Source organism: Phaseolus vulgaris, chromosome 2 (genome assembly GCF_000499845.2).
Source record: "Phaseolus vulgaris cultivar G19833 chromosome 2, P. vulgaris v2.0, whole genome shotgun sequence".
In the NCBI taxonomy this organism is placed as follows: domain Eukaryota; kingdom Viridiplantae; phylum Streptophyta; class Magnoliopsida; order Fabales; family Fabaceae; genus Phaseolus; species Phaseolus vulgaris.
This window is the reverse complement of record NC_023758.2, coordinates 16,144,395-16,160,501: the sequence shown is the minus strand read 5'-3', so window position 1 is coordinate 16,160,501 and position 16,107 is coordinate 16,144,395. Positions and strand designations below refer to the sequence as shown.

General features: G+C 35.9%; 1 protein-coding gene and 1 pseudogene across 1 annotated transcript; one reads left to right on the top strand and one right to left on the bottom strand.

The window, feature by feature from the left end:
• Nucleotides 1-2,019: 2,019 nt before the first annotated feature.
• Nucleotides 2,020-15,053, bottom strand: LOC137809097 (glutamyl-tRNA(Gln) amidotransferase subunit B, chloroplastic/mitochondrial-like; annotated as a pseudogene).
• LOC137809633 (uncharacterized) lies at nt 7,077-7,683 on the top strand. Its single transcript, XM_068610737.1, has 4 exons — nt 7,077-7,175; nt 7,250-7,319; nt 7,394-7,489; nt 7,567-7,683. The coding sequence occupies exons 1-4, from the start codon at nt 7,099-7,101 to the stop codon at nt 7,672-7,674; spliced, it is 351 nt and encodes a 116-aa protein (XP_068466838.1). The 5' UTR covers nt 7,077-7,098; the 3' UTR covers nt 7,675-7,683.
• Nucleotides 15,054-16,107: the final 1,054 nt, after the last annotated feature.

The following is a 16,107-nucleotide window of genomic DNA, read 5'->3' as shown; positions in this document are numbered from 1 at the left end:
TTGTCTAAGCATTCTCCAGCTGGTCGTACATGTGGTTGAGTGTGACAGCTCTCCATGCGTACCCATCGCACATCCTCAAATTGTCAAATAGTGGCAAGTATGACATGCTAACTAATGTCACACTTTTATCAGTAAAAATTATGTACCTAGCCAAATGGAACAAATAAATGCGAGTTATGAATTTCCATCTATGGTGTATGATGCACTCCTTGTACCCCAAGCGAGGTCAACTCAATCGAATGTGAGCACCACGACATTGTTGGGTTTATTAGTGTCTAAGTTCAAGAGGGGGGAGGGGGTGAATTGAGCTTATAAAATTTTCGCAAAGAATACTGTTTTCAAAGATCCTTACAGAAAATAACATATTGATTCAGAGTTAAATAGATTTATTTTTCTGATTTCATAAGCATTTCAAAAAATTAAATAGATTGGTTTTACAATCAATGGATTTAATTTCAAACTTTACAAATATGAACACAAGTAGATTTAACAAGCAGCAACATAGATATTTGAAAAAGATCCTAATTCAAAAAAGCAAATTTCAAATCTTTGAAACCAGTTTTAAAAGAATATGGATCATGAACAAAAATTACTTAGAGACCCTTAATATTTGTGTTACCCAGTCAAGGATTTACAAATTTAGTGATTCTTAAGCAGACATAGATTTTTCCAAAATCTTAAAGAACAATATCAGCCTAAAAAAACAGATTCAATTTCAAATCAATAGATTCATTTTATCGCATATTATCAGTTTTCCAAATTTAAGTGCAGAGATCAAGAAGAGAGAAAGGCACACACAATTTATACTGGTAAACTCAACAAGAGCTACATCTAGTCCCACCTCACACCAAAGTGGATTCCACTAAACCAAAGCAATATTTACAAATACTTCTTGGTTCTTAAACCCTCCAAGAACAAAGAACACAATGTTGAAAAACCTTATTTCAACAACACCCACACTTCAAGAAACTATATCAAGAAGCGCAATTACAAACACCTTTACAAAAGAAATAATAGGAATGAAAACACCTGAATTGTAGATGCAAGAGGTCAAGAACAGAACTCTCTCTGCAGCACCACTATGATAGAACCTGGTACCTCTAACCAAGAGTCACCAGCACAAGAACACTTGAAGTTTTTGAGAGAAACTCTCACACTACAAAATATGTTGTATAATGTGACGGTTATTTTCGTATAAACTAGCTTTTATAAATGCCGTAATATACGCGTGTGGCAGTTTCCCAAACCGTCATAGAAATGGTCGCCACAAAGTTTAATGTGGCGGTCTTACGCTACCCACTCCAACACCCGCCAATTTAACACTTTGTTTAAAGTGGTGATTTTTATATGTAAGTAGTGTCAATCATAACTGTCGCAATTTAATTCATTGAAAAGGATTCCAACACCATTATATAGGGTATAATGTGACGTTTTTAACTATCAGTATTATAATAAAATTGTAAAAATAATACATCGGTTTTAATTGACATAATCTTAATTCTAAAAAAATGGAATTTAGCCACCACTTTTTTATAATCTGGTTCGCACAATTAAACTAAACATAATATATTTTCATAATAAAAAAATAAAATACTAATAAAATGAAATAATATATAAAGTTATAAGCATTCATTCATTGCATTGAAAATTAAAAAACACATAATATTGTTCAAAAGTTGATACATAATTGAAAATTAAAACACAAATAATTGTTCAAAAGTTGATACATAATTTAAAATTAAAACACACATAATTGTTCAAAAGTTGATACATAATTTAAAATTAAAACCCAAATTGTTTTTTCCTAATCAGTTTTGCTTCCAACACTTCATCATATTACTTGATTAGGTATGGAGCACCACTTCCAATATTTGATCCTAAAATAAATAGTTTAAGTTAATAAATTTCAATGTTTATAATTATAAAATAAAAGACACCAACAAAAATTTGGTTGGGCTATAAAAAATATTGTTCAAACAAGTAAATCATAAATAGTTAAATTTAATCCTACAACTTACCTTAACCAAGTCCTTTTATTCTGAGTTCCTTAACCTCTCCAACCTTGGCTAATAGCTCAAATAGCACCTGCAAACAAATGAACAAATTGAAAAGAAAAGAAAATACAAAATCAACATAAGCCCATATTTATATAATTCATTCACAACTGCCTAATTGTCTTTTCTAATTTTCCACTTCATTGAGGACAAAGAGAAGCATATGCTAAAAACTGTCTCATAACTATATTTCAAACTTGATGGTGATAAAATGAGTGTAATAAATCAAAGATCCAAGTTTCCTAATTACCATATTTACATGGTACATTAATATATAGGCATAATAATAGGACATGTTTTTTACAAGAACAAAATATTGAAGTTTAATGATGATTAAGACTTTGATGATTAAAGCCCGAATTAGACTTCAGAGATCAACATATTTATAAAGAATTCCCACACTTGGCTTGGTCCATAGTTAGAATACACTAACACAAATGACTTCCCAGTGTAGTAAAGTATATGAACAAATTAGTGAGAAACAAGAAGGTAGAGCAGCTTAATGTTTAAAAATTGGGTAAGAATCCTGGAAGCTTAGAATACTATGCATCACTCATTAGTGCCTGATGACAACAAAAAAGATACTATTAATAGGAGGAATGGTCAAGGACCAAAATACTTGAAGTTCTTCTTATTAGTGCTCTTAATATGGAGGCCCAAGCCCAAAGCCCAAAGCCAAAACCCAAGAAGCCCAAGCCCAAGAAGCCCAAGTCCAGCCCATGAGAGGCAAGGCCAAACATTAAATAAATGAGCATCATTGGATGTCTCTATTTGTAATTTCTTTTGTGTAGTTTTAGTAGAACTTTAAAAGGGAGGTGTAGATATTAAATAAGGGGTATTAATGTACAAAACAAAGACTTAAGGAGTTGGTGTAGGAGTATTAGGAGGTGCCAAAATAGAAAATAAGTCACATCTTCCTCATGACTCTAGATTTAGGCGTTGAATTTGATTTTGAATTAGGAGGGAATTTTGAATTTGTTTCACTTTCATTTCAGCCCTCTAAAGCTATAAATAGAGATGCGTGGTCATTGTAAAGACAAGGTTGAAATACAAGTAAAGTTACTATACTCAATTTGTGAGTGATTTGGTGTGAGACTTGTTCTCCTCTTCTTTGTCTCATCTTGTGATGCATTGGGAGCATTCAAGTGGCGGCTTACCAACACTTATCTAGGAGCATTCACCATCCAAGTGGCGTGTCCATTCCCAAACCATACTACAACCACATAAGCTCATCTTCCTTCATTGTGCCTTATTCATTCAATCGGTTGTTCTTCCTATAATTCAATTTTGTTCAGTTAATTGTGTTCTTCTTTAAATTCTGTTCGGTTAATTGTGTTCTTCTTTAATTTTTGTTCGGTAAACTTGTTCCATTGTTGTTCATAAGGAGATAACACTCTTATTGAGTTTGGTTCATCATTTTGGAAGGCTATGTCTCCATTGCTGATTCCTTAAGCTTCCTTGAGTTCAATTCTGTTTTAACATTCTATTTTGGTGATGTTAATTTCGTTTTCAGTGTTTTAGCATTCATTTGTTCCTTGAATTGTTGTCTTCCTTCAAATATATTGTTGTGTTCAAGTGTTGAAAGTGTTTATGCTTGTATCAACTCTTATCAGTGCCAAAGCAAACATACCTCCTTCCCAATCTTGCCACTAATGGTTCCACCTTTGATGGAAGCTATCAACTCAGACAACTATTCAGGTTGTAAGCTTTATTTCGTTTATGGTCAAAATTTCATTTTTCATGAAAACAACGATATCACTCATTATCCAGCTGGCGACTAGCTTTGGATCAGCACCTTTTGCAAGAGTTGCATCAAAAAATTTTGCAATCTAATACATCAATGCAGAAGAAAAAAAAATCACATTAGAACATTTGTAGTAATACAGTTTATTGGCATCTACTATTTAGCTTTCTAACGACTAATATTGTACTTATGTTACACGCATCGGCGATATTGATAGTCTCATGATATATCAGTGCATTTCTACACTGTCAATCATGTTTTCAAATATCTAGTAAGCTTTTATGAGTTTGTATTTCAGCTTCTGACAATTTACTAGCCTAAGGAATTTTACTTTTATTGGATGGGCCTAAAAATATTCTTTTTTGTTAGATATTATTAGATATAATTAGATATTATTTGATATTATGAGATATTATAGATATTGTTAGATATCTCATATTTATGTAATGGGCTTAGTCCATATGTTTCTTTTCCTATATAAACATAACCCTGTGTGTTCAATATACACAAGGGATTTACCCTATTCTTTCTTTTCCTTTAATATGGTATCTAGAGCATAAGGTTAGGGTTTAGGGTTTAGGGTTCAATTTTTATTGGTGAACCCACTATTCACTGGAATTTTCCAGCCACCGCCCCACTGTCTCGTCGTAGCTACCACTACCTCGTCGGAGCCGTCGCCGGAATCTCGTCGAAGTCGTCACCAGAATCTCACCAGAATCTTGCTGGAGCCGTCGTCGGAGCCTCTGCTGGTGACGCTGCCGGAATCGCCGCCGGAGCCTTCATCTTTGTTGTTGCCACTATGGCTTCTTCCGCTGCCGCTACCACTGTGGCTTCTTCCGCAATCATTATGCCGGATTCATCTATTTATACTAATTACGTCAATGTTCATCTTTCCATTGACAAATTGGATGGAACCAATTATGACACTTGGGCATCATATATTAAATTATGGCTTAAGAGTCAAGGTTATATTGATTATCTTACTCATCCTACTGTTGCTGAAAATGAGGCTTTCCGTTGGTTGAAAATTGATGCTCAATTATGCATTGTTATCAAATCGACCATTCACTCATCTTTAAAACAAATTTTTCGTACCTATGAGACATGTTCAGAAATTTGGGAACAAGCAAAATTATTATACACCAATGATACTCAACGTCTTTATGGTGTGTGTCAAAATCTTCTCACAATTATTGCTCCCAAACGTCTTGATGGTACAATGACAGAATATCTAGGTAAACTTCATGCTCTTCTTCATGATTTTAATGAGTTATTACCTCCTGCCTATATTCCTTCTCAAGAACTAGAACAAAGATCCAAGTTCTTCATGTTATTGGGTTTACATGGCCTTCCTGATGATTATTCTCACGTTCGTGATCAAATTTTGGGATCTCCTATTGTGCCCAATTTTACTTCCACTTGTTTTACCCTTTTGTGCGTGCCAGGTAAACACACCACTGATATAACGTCTCATGTTGATGACTCTTCTGCTTTAGTCTCTCAGCATAATGATCGTACTCGCCCTCACAAGCCGGGAAAAGGGCGTCACAAGTGCACTAGTACAAAATATGAAAACAACGACCCTTTATTTAGTGCGGCTTTGCACTTAAAAGCATTTGTAAAAAACGCGGTGGCATTTTTGTAATTAAATTGATTTACAAATGCGGTTCTAGGGTAAGACCGCATTTGTAAATCAATTTTACCCTAAAAATTGAAGCGCGCCACTAGTTTTCACTTTCGTCTTCTTCGCTCTTCGTTTCAACGTTCTGTTTCAGTTCCCTTTGCATTGTAAGTTTCAGCTCTCTTCGCTTCAACGTTTGTTTTCGTTTTCGTTTTTGTCATTGTCATTATTCACTTCCTTGGCATTGTCATTTCGTTTCCTAACTCGTTTTTGGCATATAGCTGGTTACTGTTCTATTGGGTTCGCTGGTTTTTTCTGCTCCGCCACTGCCACAGCTTCCGCCACCGCCACAACTTCCGCCACCGCCTTCGCCTTCGTCTTCGTCTTCGTCTTGTGCCTCTGCCACTCCGATCACCATCAACCTAAAGGTTGGTGTTGTATTTAATATTTATTTAATATTTTGAATTTATATTTAATATTTTGAATTTTTATTTAATATTTTGAATTTTTATTTTTCTGTATTATAATATATATTTAATTAATAACTAATACAACTTGGAATTTATAACTAATAACTAATAATTTATATATTTGTGTGTATTTTGAATTTTTGTATTATATAATTTCTATTTTCTTAAATTTATATTATATATTTAGTTAGTTGTTAATTACATTTTAATAAAAGTTTTATGTTATGTTAGTTATTGTTACTTTTAGAATAGAAATATCGTGTTTGGATTGAGTCCGGGGGTGTTCGACCCTCGGCAAATGTGTGAGATTGAATAGAATACTAATTATTAGAAAATCCTAACTATATTCCAGAATATATAATGGATCGAAGTTGGATTAATGTTGTTCGTATAAGTGATGAGTACGAAAGGGGAGTAGAGGAATTTATACAATTTGCGCAGCGTAATGCGATTATTAGTGGTCATGATGGAGCAAAGATCAGGTGTCTGTGCGTTAACTGCCTGGCCCAGAGAGCTCATTCGATCTATGCCCGAACCTCATGTAATAATTTCGTTTCATTATATTATTTTTTATTTATATTTATATTACATATAATTTAATACAAATGTTGTTTATCTTGTAGAAACCTTTTCAGCAACCAAGTCCGAAAAAGAAGCGTGAGGTTCCAGTTAACGATCCTATGGCTTCCCTACGTCTCATTGCTAGTCAGATTGGCAATGATCCTTTTCCAGTTCCGTGGGATAATACATTTTTTCAAATCAACACTGAACTGCCACTGATGATTTACAACACAGATTTATCAGAATTTATATCTGGGAAACAGGAGCTCAATATAAGTATAATTCAATTTTTTATGATGTAAGTATCTTTACCTATTATTCAATTTACTTTATGTTAAATTATTATTGATTATGCTTTAACTAAAAACTTGTAGGTTTTTGCATAGAGTCTGTATCACTGAGGGGAAGGAAAATATGTATGGATTCTTAGATCCTGCATATACTAATCCCGTTGGACCAAACTCAACTGAGACTCAAGCATACATCACTAACATCCTGGAAAAAGAGGGAAAACAAATTTATTTATGTCCTTATATTAATGAGTAAGTTTAATTATATGTCATCAATTATTATTATTTCATGTTTTAAATATTTACTAACTCTTTTCAATGATCATATAGGCATCATTGGCAGTTACTTGTCTTATCAATGGTTGATAAGACTGCTGTGTGGTTCTGTTCCCTACACAAGAAGATGCCCACAAAATTTAAGGATATCATTGATACGTAAGTATAGTATAAACTTAACTTTGTATGTTACTAATTAACCATCTACTAACGAGGTTTTTTGTATTAACCAGTTCATGGCGTGGATATAACATCCTAAAAGGTCGATCCAGTTCAAATAATTTGAACTACATAAGAGTAAAGGTTTGTAATTTTTTTCTTTCTCTATTATCATTGTTTATCAATATACTAACATATTACTTTTTATTGAATTATAGTGTAATAAACAACCAGGAAGCTATGAGTGTGGCTATTACATTATGCAATGGATGATTACCATTATAAGACTAGGTGTTAAAACTGGTTGGAAAGAGGTATATGTTAAATCATTTTTATAATTCTTGAACATATATATATCTAGAAACTAATTTATGTCAACTTTGCAATGCAGTTATTCACAGAAGAAACACCAATGAGTGAGGAAGGCATTTCATATGTTAGAGATTCTTGGTCCACATATTTCATTAATTTTTATAACTCTAGCATAGGTAAACAATAATGGTTTTATTATATGTAATTTGATCACTTGTAAATGTACATTTTGATGATTTCAATTGATTACTACATTTCTGTATTTGTCTGGCTGGGTTTGATCATTATGCAGGTTATTTAAATATATGGTTTCTGCACAAAACAGAGGGTACATTAAAAAAAAAGCACTATTTACAAATGCGGTCATTTACCAAGACCGCATTTGTAAATAGTGATTTATGAATGCGGTTTTTACCAAGACCGCATTCATAAATCCTAAACCCCAAACCCACTCCCTAATTCAGAATAATATAAAAATGCGGTTATTTTAGGTAACCGCATTTGTAAATGTGATTTATGAATGCGGTCATAGGACCGCATTTGTAAATTCCAGATTTACGAATGCGTGCTGATCAAATGCGGTTCTATGACCGCATTTGTAAATTTAAAATAGCCGCATTTGTTTTACATATCTGCACTAGTGGTGTGACCATTGTGGCAAACTTGGCCACAAAATTGACAGATGTTATGCTTTACATGGTCGTCCTCCTAGATCTGTTGCGGTTGCTCAAATTGTCCCTGTGCAACCTTCTACCATGGACCATACTTCAATTGATACCCGAGGCTAGCCTTCTATTTTCAATGAATTTCTTAAATGGTATGAGGATCGTCAGAACCCTAGTTCCACGACTTCTGTTGCACATTCAGGTACATCTTTTGTTGGCCTCACTCACTCCACTTCCCATGGCCCTTGGGTTCTAGATTCAGGTGCCACTGATCACATTACTGGTAATAAATCTTTTTTTCTCTTCCCTATCTATTACGGGTTATTTACCTTTGGTTACCATGGCCAATGGATATAGGGTACCATTACATGGTGTTGGTACTATTAATCTTTTTTCTTCTTTATCTATTGATAATGTTCTTTATGTCCCTGGGTCTCCATTTAACTTATTATCCATTAGTCGTCTCACCCGTTCCCTTGATTATGTTATTTCTTTTACCAAAGATTCTGTTACTTTACAGGACTGGAGTTCGGGACGGATGATTGGCATCGGATGTGAGTCTCATGGACTTTATCAACTACAAATCTCTGCACATGTTGGCGCAATTATGGATTCTCCATCTCTCATTCATGCTCGGTTGGGTCATCCTAGTCTTGCAAAGATGCAGCAGCTTATTCCAAGTTTGTCTAATGTGTCTACTTTATCGTCTGGGTCGTGTCAGTTAGGGAAGCACATTCGTAGTTCTTTTCCTAGTAGTATCTCACAACTTGCTTCATCTCCTTTTGCCTTAGTTCACTCTGACATTTGGGGACCAAGTCGTATTAAGTCTAATTTAGGATTTCAATATTTTTTTACTTTTATTGATGATTATTCAAGATGTACTTGGGTATTTTTAATGAAAAACCGTTCTGAGTTGTTTTCTATATTTCAAATATTTTACAATGAAATTAAAAATCAATTTGGAATTTCCATCCGAATTTTGCGCAGTGATAATGGACGTGAGTATCTTTCTCATTCTTTTAAAAAATTTATGGCTTCTCATGGTATTCTTCATCCAACTTCATGTGCTTATACACCTCAACAAAATGGGGTAGCTGAGCGCAAGAATAGACATCTTGTTGAAACAACTCGTACTATTTTAATCCATGGTGATGTTCCTCAGCGTTTTTGGGGTGATGTTGTTCTTAGTGCATATTATCTCATTAATCGCATGCCATCTTTAGTTTTAGATAACAAAATTCCTCATTCTATTTTATTTCCACATGACCCTCTCCACTCTTTACCTCCCAAAGTTTTTGGTCACATGTTTTGTTCATAATTTTAGTCCTGGTCTTGATAAATTATCTCCTAAGTCACACAAATGTGTCTTTTTAGGGTTCACTAGATCACAAAAAGGATATAAATGTTTCTCACCGTCTTTAAATCGTTATTTTATTTCAGCAGATGTCACCTTCAGTGAATCTTCCCTTTACTTTAAGTCTTGTCCTTCTCCTTCAATTTCTTCATCTAATCAAGTTAATATTCCTCTTGTTGTGCCTAGTGCACCTAACGATTCACCACCGCCACCAACTCTTCAGGTGTATAGTCGTCGTCAAACGTCTCATCGTCCATCAGCAGACTCTATTCCGGTGCCAACACCTCATCCCCCTCTGGCTCCTACAGTTGAACCTCCGACTGTTGAACCTGATCTTCCTATTGCTATCCGTAAAGGTATACATTCTACTCGTAATCCCTCTCCACATTATACTGCTTTGAGTTACCATAGACTATCTCCACCCTTTTATACCTGCCTTTCGTCTATTTCTTCTGTATCAATTCCAAAATCTGTAGGTGATGTCTTAGCTCATCCTGGTTGGCGTCAGGCCATGCTTGAGGAAATGAATGCGCTTCAGAATAATGGAACTTGGGAACTTGTTCCTTTACCATCTAGGAAATCTGTTGTTGGTTGCAGGTGGATTTTTGCTATCAAAGTTGGTCCTTATGGTACTATTGATCGTCTCAAAGCTTGTCTTGTGGCTAAGGGTTATACCCAAATTTTTGGTTTAGACTATGGTGATAATTTTTCTCCAGTAGCAAAGATGGCCTCTGTTCGCTTATTCATAGCTATGGTTGCTCTTCAACAATGGCCTCTTTATCAACTGGATGTCAAAAATGCTTTTCTTAATGGGGATTTGCAGGAAGAAATTTATATGGAGCAACCTCCCGGTTTTGTTGCTCAGGGGGAGTCTTCTGGATTGGTATGTCGTCTTTGCAAATCTTTATATGGCCTCAAGCAGTCTCCTAGGGCTTGGTTTGGAAAATTTAGCAATGTTGTTCAACAATTTGGTATGACTCGTAGTGAAGGAAATCATTCAGTTTTTTATCGTCACTCGAGTGCTGGGTGTATCTATCTTGTAGTATTTGTTGATGACATTGTTCTTACAGGCAGTGATCACCATGGCATCTCACAAGTAAAACAACACCTTTGTCAACACTTTCAGACCAAAGATCTTGGCAAACTCATATATTTCTTGGGGATTGAGGTAGCACAATCCAGTATTGGTATTCTTATCTCTCAAAGAAAATACGATTAGATATTTTGGAGGAAATTGGGTTGATGAATTCGAAATTTGTTAATACTCCCATGGATCCCAATGTCAAGCTTCTACCCAATCAGGGGGAGCCTCTTTCAGATCCTGAGAAGTATAGGAGATTAGTTGGAAAATTGAACTATCTCGCTATTACTCGTCCTGATATTTCCTTTGCAGTCAGTGTGGTGAGTCAATTTCTTAATTCTCCATGTGAAGATCATTGGAATGCAGTCATTCATATAGTGAAGTACATTAAAGGCTCTCCTGGAAAAGGTTTGTTATATGGTCATAATAACCATACTAAAGTCGTTTGTTATTCAGATGCTGATTGGGCAGGATCTCCATCTGATAGAAGATCAACTTCTGGTTATTGTGTCTCCATTGGTGATAACTTGATCTCTTGGAAGAGCAAGAAACAAAGTGTTGTGGCAAGATCTAGTGCAGAATCAGAATATAGAGTTATGGCCTCGGCTACTTGTGAGCTTATTTGGCTTAAAGAATTACTTAAAGAATTGCAATTTGGAGAGGTTACTCAAATGACACTTATATGTGATAATCAGGTTGCTCTTCATATTAGCTCAAATCCAGTTTTTCGTGAAAGGACAAAACATATTGAGATTGATTGTCATTTCATTCGAGAAAAGATTATATCAGGAGATATCAAGACTGAGTTTGTTAATTCAAATAATCAATTAGCAGATATTTTTTACTAAACCCTTACGAGGGCCTAGGATTGATTACATTTGTAACAAGCTGGGTACATATGATCTATATGCACCAACTTGATGGGGAGTGTTAGATACTATTAGATATAATTAGATATTATTTGATATTATGAGATATTATAGATATTGTTAGATATCTCATATTTATGTAATGGGCTTAGTCCATATGTTTCTTTTTCTACATAAACATAACCCTATGTGTTCAATATACACAAGGGATTTACCCTATTCTTTCTTTTCCTTTAATACTTTTTAATATTACTTAATTTTCTAAAATATTGGACATGACACATGTAGGGTTTTCATTCATTAGGTTTATTATTTAATGCAAGAAATGAATTATTTTAGTAGCAATAGCAATTTTATATTCTTCATAGTCTGTTTGTAGTCTCCAGTGGCTGCAGTTTTTTAGGGTTTATATCTACATAACACTAACTAACAGTCTTCTGATTTATATCTACATAACATTATCACAGTTGGATTTTTTTTTCTTGGGTGCTATCAAATCTTAAGTACATTTATTAACAATAATCATACAGTAGTGGGATGTAGGATATCAAGTATCTTAATCTTTAGTACATTGTTTTACTAAGTTCACCTATTTTCAGTCGGTACATAACCACAGATAACTGACATTTTTATCATTGTCCAGGAAAAGAACATCTTGCATGCTTAAACCCATATGCTCATATCTTCTCCGCTTAATTTCTGGAAGCTCTGGTAAAGATTTATTATATCATCAACATATTCCTGAGCAAGAATTACTACTGGAAGGTCTGCTTCTGGAAAATATTGATAATCAGCAAGCCCTTCCATTTTCCTCATTGTAATTGTTCTCTAAACAAAATAACAAAAGTTATTTATGAATACTAGTCTGAAGAGAGAAAAAGGAAAACACAATCTTGCACTTGCTACACTACATTATAAACAAAAATATAAGAAACACATTATAGCACTAACCTGAGAGCCTTCTTCCCATAACCAAGTTTCTTGTACTATCTGATCTTCCTGACCTTGACTATGGAGTTGCACCTACCTTGCAATTTCAAAATCAATTGCTTTGCTCACTGAAGAAAATGAGTTCAAATTTTTTATTTCAACCTGCTAGTAACAATTGACCATATTAGTTGCTAAATCTGTAATATATTGTATGTGTTCATACTGCACTGCAACAAAACGTAAGAGACTTTGGCACTTCATTCCTGCAAGGCAAGGACCTAGCCATTTTTTTAATAGAATTTTGCAATAATATGACCATACCCAAAATTCTGTACAAGTAATTGTTTTCTTACAGAACAGAAAACCACATTGATAATTTCTGACTACAGTCAACTACATAAGTATAAGAAACTAAAGTAATTGCATACATTTATTGAGAACATGGCATTCAATCAAGGTAAGTAACACCTCAAAATTTTACATTTGGTTTTATTGCTTACAAAGACAACTATTTCACAAGACATCAAAACAAAAAGGTATTTTGACAAAAGGTTTATAAAGATGTAAGGCTAAATTACCTCATCCCCTTAAGAGTAAATACACCCGATGGAAAACTTGTTAAGAATGGCTCACCAATTTCATTTACATTATAATGGAGTTAAATGTGGCACATTCCATCTCTTATATATTTAAAAAAGGTAAAGAGGGAAGCACAACTTAATTCACGCAAAAAATATTATCATGCTTGGTGCAAACAAAACTGGTCAATAATTAACACCCAAAAACTCATTCTGAGTTTATTTTGTTGAAAAGAATATTTTCTATGTCCGATAGTACAAGATTAGCTGTAAACTATATTCTTAATATCTTCCATTCTTATGATTGCACGGAGAAAACTCAACTTAAACCAAGATTATATCGTAACAATGACTAATTAGGGCAGGGATAACATTGACGAATATCAACAAACAACATGCAATTTTAACCTATGTAGCACAGACACTGATACGATATGAACACGAACATAAAGATACGTATAATATCTAAAATGTAGGATACGGGGACACGAAACAAACTTCCTAACAATTTAACAAAATGTCAATTTCAGAAGTCCAAAAAACCTTTAACTATTTATATAGAAGAAATAGCTATAGATACCTTAGTCCCAAAATTTGATTGCCCAATAGGTCGTATTGATACATTTACATCACAACGAAGAGGACCTTCTTGCATATTGCCATTGCTCACTCCCAAATACCGCACCAACCTTTGTAGTTCTGTAGCATATTTTGCTACTTCAATATCATTTCTCATATCAGGCTTAGAAACTATCTCAAGAAAAGGTACTCCTGCCCTATTAAGATCAACCAGTGATGAAACACCACTAATTTTAACATGCTCATATCATAGATAAAACTCTTCATCTTAGGTTTGAAGTCTTACTGAGACTGCACAAAATCTATTCGAGTATCCTTTGAGAGACTCCCCTTCGCTCTGCCTGACATTGAACAGGTCACACAGTCGTGAGGGTTGACATTATTAGCCGAGAACTGCTCTTTAAACATTCTAGAGAATTGAGGGAAAAATGTTATGTGTCCATCTGGGATCCCACTAAATCATTGTAGGGTTGTCCCTATGAATGTTCCCATGAACATCTTATATCGAATTGCATCAGACCTTCAGAGATGATCATTTGAGCCCTGAACGTCTTTAGATGAGTCTCAAGATCTTCTACACTAGTGAAAAGGGCAATCTTGGGTGTTATGTAATGGGGTGACACAATGATGGAAGAGTGTCTTCATGATTAGAGGTTTTTGGTGATCTCGGCGGAAGCTCAATGGAAGTCTACGAACAAGGCCCTCCTAGGAAGTGTGGTGGCCTTGGAGGTGCATGCTAGGTATGAAATGAGAGTGGTGAGGTCATCTCTCTTTGATAAGGTGAGAATTGAAGATCAATAATCTAACCTTGGGAGGTTTTTGACAAGTAGTGATATTGGCTCAAATTTGGCAGCAATTCACTATTATATTAATCTTGCAAATACATGAGTCAAACCCTCTTATTTATAGTGTTTAGAGAGCTAGAAATTCAAAAGAAAATGGAGGGAAATTCAAATGAATTCCCTCCCAAAAGTGGCGCCTAAATGAGCACATGGGGAGGGGTGTGTCTAGTTTGTATGATCACCCCCTCCATAGGCTTTCTAGACCGGCCTTGGTAAATTTAGAGGTTTTTAGAAACTCTAAGTTTACCTAGGTTGGTGTTTTAGGTGCCAAAATTAATTTTAAGAAAAATTACAAATAAGGTTCCTATGCTAATTTTGACAAGAAATTAAAGTCTACTATACACTAGAGCTTATGGCATTTGAACATGTATAACAACGTTTCTCTGCCATCAGTAGCAACATTTCAGTCTTCTTGGATCCTTTTGGCCAAAACTCTAGTGGTTGGCCCAAATCTACCTTTTGGTGGGCTTGCATGTGGGCTTATGCTTGGGCCTCTTCCATCACACAGACTCTTCTATGATTTGCTGAGAGAAAGGCCTGGGGTCATCCCTCGATGACAAATATGGGCAATGTTCCCGGGCGAGACGTCGACCCTGTCGGTGCAATCTCCTCCGCAGTTCCTCTTTGGTCTTGCGAAACTCCTTATTGGCCTGTACATGTTCCTCCATTGTTAGTTGGGAGGCCTTAATCTCTGCCATAAGACACGCTTAAAGGTGCTCTTGGTCAGCTCGGGCCTCTGCTCGCAACCGCTCTTGCTCGGCCTTGGCTTCTTCTCGAACTTGCTCATGCTCTCGTCTATATTCTTCATTTGCCTTTTGGAGAGTCCTCATGGTCTCCATGATTTGTTGCAAGGTGGGGGTCTCGCTTCCTTCAGATCCCAACGGTCCTTGCCTTGTGTTTCTCATCTCGATAAATGCTCAATCGCAAATGTGGATGAGATCAAGTTTATCGGGCCCCACGGTGGGCGCCAAATGTTCTTGTCAGCTAACTTTAGCTGGTGTTCCTGCCGGTTGACCAGATTGTTCTTCGTGCGTTGCTAAGACCTGCGTATCAAGGACTCCTTCTTCCTCGTTCCAAACCTCCACCCTTCGCCGTCGTGAGAACCTGAAACAGAGAGAACAAAGGGCGCCCTCGCGGCTGTTTGCACTCCAACGCTCAAGTCAGTACTGGCAGAAAACACCGTGCACCTCCGTATCGGAACACCGCAACTACCATGTTCAGAAGGTGTGTAACTGAATTCTAACTGATTTCTCTCTCGTTCTCAAGTCACTCGTGCGTACAGTGTGTAAGCATAAAATGACTAAAAGCGTACCTTAACCTCTTGACAACGAGAGCTTTTATACCTTGTCAGTGCTTCTGCCACGTGTCTCCTTCTGACTTAAGCGCAACTCTGTGTAGGAGGCCTTACGACGTTGTAACCCAACTTAGGGAAATCCCAGCGTGTAAGTCTCCCTTCTCGAAGTGCAACTAGCGCGGGATGATCCCTCAGGCGTCAACTCATATGCCCAATATCAGAGGGTTCATCCAGGTTGAGCGTATACTGCCCTTGCAAGTCCCATGCATGCCGATCGCCGCTGGAACGAGACTCTACCGAGTCGTATCGGTTCCATTGGTTCTCTAGCGGTGGGGCGTACTGTTGCTTCCCTACACCTTCATGCATGGTTTTGGCAGTCTGGGCTTCTCTATACTTAGTAGCTGAGATGTGGCCTTCAAACCACCTTT